The sequence below is a fragment of the Ixodes scapularis genome, unplaced genomic scaffold (genome assembly GCF_016920785.2).
Source record: "Ixodes scapularis isolate PalLabHiFi unplaced genomic scaffold, ASM1692078v2 PGA_scaffold11__112_contigs__length_91849675, whole genome shotgun sequence".
NCBI lineage: Eukaryota > Metazoa > Arthropoda > Arachnida > Ixodida > Ixodidae > Ixodes > Ixodes scapularis.
This window is the reverse complement of record NW_024609837.1, coordinates 44,671,422-44,682,148: the sequence shown is the minus strand read 5'-3', so window position 1 is coordinate 44,682,148 and position 10,727 is coordinate 44,671,422. Positions and strand designations below refer to the sequence as shown.

The 10,727-nt window shown below is 48.2% G+C and overlaps 1 protein-coding gene across 1 annotated transcript; it reads right to left on the bottom strand.

The window, feature by feature from the left end:
• Positions 1 to 255: 255 nt before the first annotated feature.
• LOC121048478 (trypsin-7-like) lies at positions 256 to 10,055 on the bottom strand. The gene is made up of 4 exons (XM_042288983.1): positions 9,987 to 10,055; positions 4,969 to 5,149; positions 1,226 to 1,377; positions 256 to 423 (listed from the first exon to the last, which is right to left on the bottom strand). Exons 1-4 carry the CDS (start codon positions 10,053 to 10,055, stop codon positions 256 to 258), a joined length of 570 nt encoding a protein of 189 aa, XP_042144917.1.
• Between the last annotated feature and the right edge of the window lie 672 nt (positions 10,056 to 10,727).

The following is a 10,727-nucleotide window of genomic DNA, read 5'->3' as shown; positions in this document are numbered from 1 at the left end:
GTCTGCTCCTCGTACAGTGCCTCGCGTTCGAACGGCGACAACGGCGGCCTTTTTATCTACCCACTAATCATACCAATAAGAGCTCGGCGTTCGGATATCCAGGAGCTCATTCATCTCGGTATCTCTCTCCCTCTCTCTCAGTTTATCCTCGTACTGTACAACGTGACTGGAAGCCCCAATGTACTGCAGAAACGCAACCTCACGAATTATGTTTTTATTATTTTTTTTTTATAGTAGCGGCGCTGATCTTTGATTTCAGGGCGTTTCTCCGGCGATGCTCTTGATCCAATCGAGCCGTGTTGAGGTTCTCGAGAATACAGGCGGGTAACCGGGCTCCGCGCACTCTGTACCAAATGATGTGCTTCCCGCCAACACGTAGCGGCCGTCCTCCCTTGGACACACCAGGGGTCCTCCGGAGTCACCCTGGGTAGAAGATTTACATAACTAACTTCATCCACCGACACGTCCAGAAATGGTAGTGGCACTTAAAACAGACACTTAATGGCAAGAATGTCTGCGAGTTTCTGAACTTGACAGAAACCCTGAGTCTCGAATGTCTGAAGTCTAAATCTGCGGTCACACAGCGAATGAATCATACAGAAGACAGATTGCAGACAGTGTGGGCGTGTTTCTTTTAGACTAAGGCTAGGTGGCGCAAGCTACCGCCCATTAAAAAGGTTATAATCATTAGTATCCATTGAACCATCCATCCATTCTTCCGACGGTGCTGTCAGATTGGCCGTACGAAAACTGCGTGGACACATTTTCGAAGTCGTTAAATGTATGGAGCGGAAATTCTTTGAACATGCTTCAGGTGCGTGTCTGAAAATAATTGTCATCACGTTTCAAGTGAACTCGGTAACTTTTGTACAAGGTATAACCAGTGAGCCAGCTTGGTCAAGTTGACAAAGACCGGGGAAAAAGAATATCCTTAGCACAATCTTATCACCTCGCGAAGATTGACGCCGCGTGACTTGAGGTCGTGGTCGCGTCACATCAAGTTCACTCCTAAATTTAGCGGGGACAGTGATATCACCTGACTTGGGGTTGCATGACGTGACCAGGTGACGCCGATTTCCTGGCTAAATTTAACGTGAAAATAGACGACATGTGACCATGATTTCGCCGCTAAATTTAGCGGACAAACTGACCGTACGGTCCTTCCCGATGGTGTTCCTCGAGAAGCTCGACTGATTAAACACATCATGTGTTGGTATTGGTTTACCTCGCACGTCGATTTCCCGCCCTCCTCGTAGCCAGCGCAGACCATGGTGTTCTCGTCCACCTCGGCGACCCCCTCGTAGTCCTCCTTGCACTCCTCGAAAGGTACGATAGGCAAGTCCACTTTCTTAAGGATCTTCGAGACCTTGCCACCATCTGCGCATGCCCAAACAATCGGCGTTATGGTGTCGATCCGGATCTACAACCTTCGACAATATGAACGACTCATGCACTTAACGGGGAAGTTTTAGCCAGAATTTCACGGACCTTATTACACAATTACTTTTGAAAGTAATTGCGAAATTATTTCAATACATTTATTACCAAGTAATTAGACGGGTTATTTGATTACTTGTGGGAGTACTAATATTACTAATACCCATTAATATTTTTGCCTCCTGTTCCCAAAGTCGCGCATTGTTTCTTCAAGTTACCCACCAAGAAATCCTCAAAATAAATCTCATACAAAAATATAGTTTAACGAAAAGTGTGAATTAAACAGATAAGTAGTCATTAATTTGGTGATTCTAATGTAATAAATGAACAGTAAAAACATTGGCTTTAAACCGACAAACACTTTTGACGTGTTGAAAATCTGAAGTGATCGAAAAGGTAACGGTACAATTTCAAGTAACAGCAAATTACACTTTTCTTTTCAAGTGGACGACTGATCTTATTTATTTTTAACCAATAAAAGTTGTAATTGTGATCGATGTTGTTGTTTTTTTTTTTTATTAGTAACGTGTTCAAAACTGCTTTCAGTTGGTAATGCTGTGCATTAGCTTTGGCTAGGTTCATATTGCTCGGGGAGAGGAAATAAAGAAAAGTTTGTCCTATTCGCTCTCTTTTAAAACAAAGCGTCTCCGCCTTAATAAGTGTGCTTAGCACCACCGCATCAATTGCCACCGCGAATGGGAGTTTAATAATGTGTGAAAACCGCATATTGTTTCCTATTGTTGATGACCGCTGAATCTCCGGTGAAATGAATGCATTGTACGAATATATTGAAAAGAAAAATAAACCAAATAATAGTTCTTTAAAGACGGGATGCGTTTTTAGCAGAATTTAACAAAACCGACTACTAGAATGTTATCAGTCACTCCGGGCCTCTCTCCCTGCGTTTCCATGGTAACTTTCATCGCCAGAAGTTTGTGACATCGTATGCTCGCGCCATCTCTTAGAGGGTTACGGAAGTGCTCCAATCGAAGCTCATGCAGTTAATATACAAATATGACCATAACATCAAAACGTTACGCTTTGAACAATTTTCTTTGCTATAACTCCATTTTATCATATACCGCTATTCTTGTGTTAAAATTTCAAGATGACGGCGTGTAAACTGAGGGTTCCTCCGTCCAGTCGAATAAACTTTTTGATGTATAGCCACTATGGACAGTATTCAAGTTAATCAAGGTATTTAATTTATTCTTAGGTATCCAAAAAAAAAAAAAAAAAACTCGCTATGATTGCATAAGTTAAATGCAATCCCTTCCCAACGTTCTGACAAATTTTACAGTGTCTAAGATATTATTATTATATTAAAATATATATTTCGGAGGCACCTCGCGCAAATTTTCGAGCAACAGCGAAGATCAAACGAGTACAATTTTAAAATACAGCGAAGTACAAGGTTTGACATATGACTGATTACCTCATCCTTCTTTTATTTTTAAAGGGACTTAGTTTTTTCTTCTTTTTTTTTTTCACTTGTCACACACTCCGTTTAGGCGGTAATTTGCACACGGCGTTAAAGTTAAGAGTGAATACGCCGCGTGGAGATAGATAAGTGAACTGGAAGCGACTGTCGCAAATTTTTGACCATGAGTGTCAAAATTGACGTAACTTCGTAACCTGACCTCACCTGACACGTACCGACTGACTTTTTAGATATAAACATACATCTATCTTTTAGCAAACATACATCTTTTAATATTTTTAGAACGCAGTCAGTTTTATGCTATATCACTATATTTGATTTGTGACCCATTATATAGGACAACTAGATATAAAAAAAATCTGCTATAAAAGTACAATATTGAAAAAGAAAACTGCCCTAAGATCAATTGCAAACAGCATCAACAGGCAGAGTGCAGTGTAAAACATCGACTCAAGTATGTGGAATGTCAAAGTGGAGTAGTATATCAAATACCGTTAACATTACTAAGTTACCTGTAACGCCGAATTAGAGCGCAGCGCTTGATGAGGAGGGGAAGGTTCGAAAAGGAAGCTATGCCCCTTCTCTCCTGCTCGCCCCCCATTTAGGGCAAAAATTTCCCCGCTAAATATAGCGGAAAACATTCCCCGCTAAATTTAGCGGGGACATTTTCCCGCTAGATTTAGCGGGGAAAGTTTTCCGCTAGATCTAGCGGGGAAATTTTTTCCGCTAAACTTGGCGGGAAAAATTTTCCGCTAAATATAGCGGTGAAATTTTTCCGCTAAATATAGCAGGGAATCTTTTCCGCTAATTTTAGCGGGGAAAATTTTAGGCTAGATTTAAAAGGGATTCCGCTAAATTTAGGTGGGAAGTTTTTCCGCTAAATTTAGCGGGGAAAATGTTCTGCTAAATTCAGCTGAGAAAATTTTCCGAGAAATTTAGCGAGATTTTTTTTCCGCTAAATTTAGAGGGGACAGTTTTTCGCTAAATTTAGCGGGGAAAATCTTTTCCTAGATTTAGACGGGAAATTTACCCATCCTGCACCACGCGGCTACGCCGACGCCGACGCCGACGCCGCTCAAGCTGGAAACGGGCGCCTAAGAGCTGAGCTCTAAATGCTGTGGCCAGACGAAATACTCTGGCCGTAGATACTGATATGGTGCCTGGAGCGTGTCTTCCACTGGTGTGTTTAGCGTCCTATCCCGCGCATACATCAAAAATGGTCCCAAAGTGGCAACAAGTGACGTCACAGAAGCCGAAGTGTCATGCTGTTGCATGTTGCAATCCTGGCGGCTGGTTGTTGAAATGCTAACGAGAAGGCTGCGAGTAGCACAACCGAACACGAGTGTCGCTGTCATCATGGCGTCCCAACTTCTGGCTGCCGAAACTTCCGTGGACCGCCACACTTGAGAGCGACTTGGAGTAGATCAGGCATCTGCTACAAACACCACCGCTGCTGGGACGCCGCCAGGATCGCGACCGGCGACAGCATGACACTTGTATGACGTCATCAGGCGGAAATCGAGGGACCACTTTTTTGGGCGCGCTGAACACACCAGTCGGAGACGCGTTCCAGGCACCATAATAGTGATACGAAATTGCCAGAAGGAGAATATGTTTGCGTGCCTAAATCTCGGTGCAATCTTTTGTGTAGAGACTCGCGTATTACGACTTGCGAACAAGAGCGCCATGTGTTGCCGCTACGGTCACATGGTCGCCTACGCACGCCAATAGGAGTGAGACACCATCCGCGAGTGAGCCCTGTTGCAGTGGTGACACTAGTGCGCTCTAAAAAAAAAAAAAAAACTTTGCTATTTACGTTTACACCAAGCACACGAAAGAGCCAATCACTGTAAGCTATGCAAGGATCTCGGCGATCGAAGAGGGTAAAAACAAATTTAAACCTAAAAAAGACATCTTGCACTGTCATAAAGTCTTGACTCTTGGCTCTTCGAAATGCTGTGCTAGAAATTTGACGCTCTTGATTTCTTGGAGTGTGTACTACCCTCTTGGTCAAATTGCTTCTATACCTTGCCTTCACGTTTTAGGATTTCACCAAAATATCTTCTATAGGTTAAAAAAAAAAGACCAACCTTTAGTGAATCCCCATCCGGTTGCGGTGCAGATCTCGCCATCGAATTCCTGGTTCTTTGTTGGAAGACAGATGGGCATCACAGCGCTGTCGGCACCGCTGAAGTCCAGTGGCGTCTTCAGCTTCAGAAGCGCGTAGTCGTAGGTCGTGGCCTTCGTGTCCCATTTGGGATGAATGCTCACCTGCTTTTTCAAAATAATACTTTTTTAAAAACGTGCTTTTGGAAGGCAGTCATTGAACATAGCAACGCTATATATACTCTAAAAAGTCTGCAGTGTCCACTTTCCCACAATGCAGCGGACAAGTAATCGAGCCTTGAAATAAGGACGGCCCACACCAGCCCGCAAAACGTCGCCCGTAATAATGCGGAGAACAAAACCAGTTTTTTAATATATATATATATATATAACCTCCGCAGGCCGGATTTGGGGAAATGTGTGCGGGACAGTCTGAGCAAGGAGAGAGCAAGCTAGCGCTCCGGCGACGGGCGGGTTAAGCGGGAAAGGGGAAAACGCATGTTAAGGGCCGCCCACACTTGCGAGAAAACGCGCCCGGCGCGCCGATAAATCGGTTAAGCGGGAAGATAAAGGGCGTGTCTCTGCACGTGCTCGTGGCGCTGACTGTGCTTCGGCGACATTTTGTTACTTGCCGCGATCGGCGTGCCACGCGCGTTTTCTCGCTAGTCTGGGCGGCCCTTTAGTCTTCACTAAAGTCACTGGACCCTGGGAAAGTAGGGCCATTGCCTTCGCTACCTGCTAGCCGGACACAAACAGATACTAACATACAGACGACCCAAACCTAGCAAGGCGATTGGCTAATCGGTCTGCGTTGCCATGGAAATCGCCATCTTGGTCCATTTAAATCTTCGAAGCTTCCTGAGGGTCGTTCTAAACCAGTCGCGCCAAGATAACCATGGAGCATCATCGTACTGGAGGCGTTTCTCGCCAATATAAGTGTCTTTGGCACTCTGTATGCAATCAACTTATTATTCATGCCCATCTCCATGGATCTCTTACAATTATATTGTTCTTCTTGCGTATTTCAATACAGTAAACATATTTTTCAGTGCCTCCAAGCACCGGCACAGCGTCTGGTGGTGGTACGAAGGTGTACGCTTGTTTCGCCGGTGTGTGGTTAGCAAAATCTCGGTATACAAAAAACCACTCCATAAAGCTACCCGTCACCAGCGAATCTAGATCGGCTCACCAAGAACAGAGGGGTCAAGGAGAAATTGCTCATTTCACGGACCAAGATGGCGACCACGCGGGGAGTTTGGCGCTACTTTCCCAGGATCCAGTGACTTTAGTCTCCACGGGCGGAAGAGGGAGAAAAATAACTCTTTTTTGGGCAGGTCGGCGGATGGACCGAAAAGGACACTTCGCACCACCGGAGCCAATGTATGGCTCAAAGGGCGTCACACGCTCTTCCGGTTAGGCGGAGTGACCCGGGGAGAGCTAAGTCACGAGACAAGCTACGAACTACGGATTGGCTCGTGTAGCTCATAGCGTCCATCTAGGCGCATTGTAAGGTGAATCAGAGAATCGGAGTGGTATCTGACCGTGCCGAGAGGGTAAAGAGCTATGATTTGTGTGTGTATGCGTGTGCGTGTCTGTGTTTCTTTTCCTTTCTTACTACTGAGAAATATTCCTTAAGGAAGGAGAAAGCCAACATAAACATCAAAGGAAAAACAATAAGTTGACGGCTGTCGGCGCATTTGTTCCGCGGGGGTGAAATCTGGAGTCAACAAGAGGCGAAGCCGCGACAAACGCGACACTGTGGCGTCGGTCGCCGGGATGAAGGTCGCCCAAAACCGACGCTGCTTGAAGAAAAACTGTTTGTGTGTGTGTGTACGTTTTCTAGAAAAAGCAAGTCGCCTGTTGTCTCTTTTATGTCCTCTTTTGTTTTAATTATCGTTCGACCGAACGTCGCTGTCTTTCTCCTTTTCAACTCAGTCGTTCCAGCAAGTCGTTCGTGCGATAATCCACGCTAGGTACGCTGCCGGAGTCAAGGTCAGGGACAACATTCCAAATCAAGGACGGAGACCGCACTGACTGGCCCAGTCAGGCATCGTCTTCGTCGTCTGTTTATTTACCACCGCGGTGGCGCCCTCGTGTGTACAACGCAAGATATCACACCCCTCCCACCCCTAATAATGAAAGTTAGTGGAAACTGAGAGATATAAAAAAAGGTTTGAAAAAATGAATCAGGGTGATTACGGAGAGTAGCGCTGCACAGGCCGACGCACCCTGGTGCCCCGACGGGGAGGTGTGGTGATAGTCGTTTGACGATGAGACGCTGTGCTTTCTGCAGCCCTTGGCTGCTGTTGTTCATCAGCTGGAACCTCTGGGCAGGTGACTTCAGGCGTATGACAGGGGAGGTCAGGTGCCAGAACAAGCTCTGCTGTTTTGGACATGTCAGGACCAGTGCCTGGAATGTCAGGGTCCTTCTCAATGTCCGCAGCTGTTCCAGCATGTCTACTGTGGTCAACTTGCGGCAACCGGTTCGCCTGCCGGAGATGATCATGGTGGCGCGTCCACTGTCGCCCGTCAGCCAGCTGGAGGTCCGATGAATATGTTCCGTGGGCGGTGACTACAGCCGGCATCCATGCAGGGCCTGGACGAAAGTTCTTGGCGAATACTTGATCACCAGGCTGTGCTTGAATCCGAGGTTTTGTTCTTTTGTCACATCTAATTTTCTGCTAAAGCTGCTTCTGCTGCACCGTGATCCTCATGTCAGGTCGAAGCAGGTCCATCGCAGTCTTCATTTTTCGTCCCAGCAGTAATTCGGCGGGGCTGCAACCGGTCACCTCATGTGGCGTCGATCTGTAAGTGATCAACATGCGCGCAATTTGTGTACGAAGGTCCCCCGGTCCAGCCTTCTGCAACTTCCTTTTTACAGTCTGAACTGCACGCTCTGCAGCACCATTAGACGCTGGGTGGTACGGTGGTACCAGTATTCGTCTCACCCCATTCTTCTTCAAAAGTGTGGCACACATGTCGCTCACAAACGCTGGACCATTGTCTGACACCACAATGTCCGGCAAACCCTGGTTTGCATACATGGCTCGCAGACACGTGGCGGTGGCCTCCGCAGATGGAGTTGAAACCGGAAACACCTCAATCCACTTGGAAAAGGCATCAACTGCAATAAAAAAATAAGTGTTGCGGTAAGGCCCTGCGTAGTCGACATGAAGTCTCGACCAGGGTTTGTCTGGGAACGGCCATGGCACGACGGGTATTGGCCGTGATGCTCGCTGCTGCTCCTGACAGGTGGGACATTCTTGCACAGCCGCAACAATATCATCGTCTATTTTAGGCCACCACACGTGGCTCCGCGCTGTAGCCTTCATCTTGGATATCCCTGGATGGCTTTCGTGAAGAAGCCTCAGGACGTCGCGTTAGAGAGATGCAGGAACCAACACGCGGTTGCCCCAGAGCACACAGTTGCCTTGTACACTCATCTCTGTGAACCGCGTCTCGTACGGTTTTTCCTCTGGTCCCAAATCCGACCGGCGGCCAGTCCACAAGGCCTCTCTCACTCGTGAAACCACTGGGTCCTGGGCGGTGGCCTCAGCGACAGCTGCTGACGACAGCACACGTGGGTACAACCCTGCCAGCATGAAGACTTCAGCAGGGCAGTCCACGGGAAAATCTGTTGTTGGCAGTGGCAGACGACTCAGTCCGTCCGCATGTCCGATATGGCTACCAGGCCGGTAGCTCAGTTTATAGCGGTACCCAGACAACAGCACGGCCCATCGCAGCACCCTTGGAGAGCACGACTCTGGAACAGGCTTGTCCGACGCGAGCAGGCCCAGTAGCGGCTTGTGATCTGTGATTGCTTCAAATGGTCGGCCCCACAGGTACTGCCTAAATTTCGTTACTCCGAATACGAGGCTCAACGCTTCTTTGTCCAGCTGGCTGTAGTTTTTTTCCGCAGCTGCAAGGCTTCGAGATGCAAAAGCAATGGGACGCTCCTCCCCCGACGCTTCTCGCTGTGCCAAGACGGCTCCGAGTCCACACGGTGAGGCATCCGTGATCAGCACCGTCGGCCTTGCAGGGTCGAAATGTGCTAACACTCCAGCGGAGGCCAGCAGCTTTTTACTTCTCTGGAATGCTTGCTCTTCTTCAGATGTCCAACGCCAGCGGGCTCCTTCCCCCAGCAAGTAGTTCAAAGGATACAACACATCTGACGAATTTGGCATGAACCTTCTATAAAAGTTGATCAAGCCCAAGTAGTTTTGCAGATCCTTCACATTCCGAGGCACTGGTGCCTCCAGCACGGCTTCTGTCTTGGTTGGATTTGGCTGAAGACCTGCGGAGCTGATGATGTGCCCCAGATACTCCACCTTGTCCGCCATGAACTCGCATTTGGACAGCTTTAGCCGCAGTCCAGCTTTCTTCAGTCGCTCCAGGACCTGGCACACATTTGCCCAATGGTTGCTGTCGTTGGTGCCGGTCACGAGTATATCGTCAAAGTATACTGTGACATGATCAAGGTCGTGTAGGAGGTTCTCCATCGCGCGTTGAAACAAAGCTGGAGCTGACGAGACCCCAAACGGAAGTCTGGTAAATTGATACAAACCCTTCGGGGTGTTAATGGTAACAAACTTTTGCGAGTCTTCGTGCAACTTGACCTGCTGGTATGCATCTTTCAGATCGAGCTTCGTAAACTTGACTCCCCCCGTGAGCCTTGCGAACAGCTCCTCGATGCGAGGGATCGGGTACGACTCGAGCACCGTCACAGGGTTGACTGTTATCTTGATGTCGCCACACAAGCGAACACGGCCATCCCGCTTCACTACGGGAACGATGGGCGCCGCCCACTCGGACGTCTTCGCTGGTCGAATGACGCCCCCGCGCTCCATCCTCTGTAACTCCTCAGTAACTCTGTCTCGTAACGCGAACGGGACGACTTGCGGCTTGAAAAATCTTGGTTTAGCACCCACCTGCACGGTAATCTGGGCGGCCACGCCATCAAAGGACCCAGTCCTTCTGAAAATACTTCATGGAACTGACTCACCGCTTCCTCCACAGACGTCACAGCGTTGACGACTTCTGGCTTGACGATTCCTAGCTTGAATTCCTTCATCCAGCTTCTTCCGAAAAGCGTAGGACACGGGCCCTTTACGACGAACAAGGGCAGAACGCGCTCGTTCTCGCCCAGCTTCAGTTGCCTCAAACTTGCCCGCCACAGGCTTCATGTCGCCAAAAAAACTTCTTAACTGGACGTCCGATGGCTCCAGCGTCGCCGAAGGAAACAGTTGCGTAAACTTCCTTTCGCTAATGGTTGACACGTTGGCACCGGTATCCAACCCCATGTTCAACGTCACTCCGTTGACGGCAACCCCAAAGGTCGTAAGGCTTCTGCGTTCCTGATTTGGATTCCGGCGCTGCCAGCTTGTCATCCACGTTGTGGACAGGTCTCGATCCACTCCTGGGTCTGGCCTTTTCCGTTTGACATGTATTGGATCGGCATACCCGGGCCAAATGCCCTCTCTGCTCACACTTGAAACAGACGCTGCCTACGTGACGACATTGGTGTGCTAGATGATTACCCCCACAGCGGAAGCAAGAACCACTTGCCTGCTGTTTGGTGGGCTTAGTCTTGACAACATTCGCAGACTCCCCGGCCTGCACAGGTGTCGTTTGAGCCAGCTGAGAACGTAATGCTCGGAAATCTTTCTTGGCAGCTTCCATGGCGATTACGGTGTTCCTCGCGGTCTCAAAGTCCAACTCGGCCATTTCCAGCAGGCGAGTCTGG

What these genes read in the sequence shown, in the direction of transcription:
- LOC121048478 (XM_042288983.1), bottom strand. Translation starts at nt 10,055, where the DNA reads ATGAAGGAATTCAAGCTAGGAATCGTCAAGCCAGAAGTCGTCAACGCT. An exon ending in TGACGTCTGTGGAGGAAGCG is followed by an intron (nt 5,150 to 9,986) that starts GTGAGTCAGTTC and finishes TTGAAAAAGCAG; the next exon opens with GTGAGCATTCATCCCAAATG. An exon ending in GCGGGAAATCGACGTGCGAG is followed by an intron (nt 424 to 1,225) that starts GTAAACCAATAC and finishes TCTTCTACCCAG; the next exon opens with GGTGACTCCGGAGGACCCCT.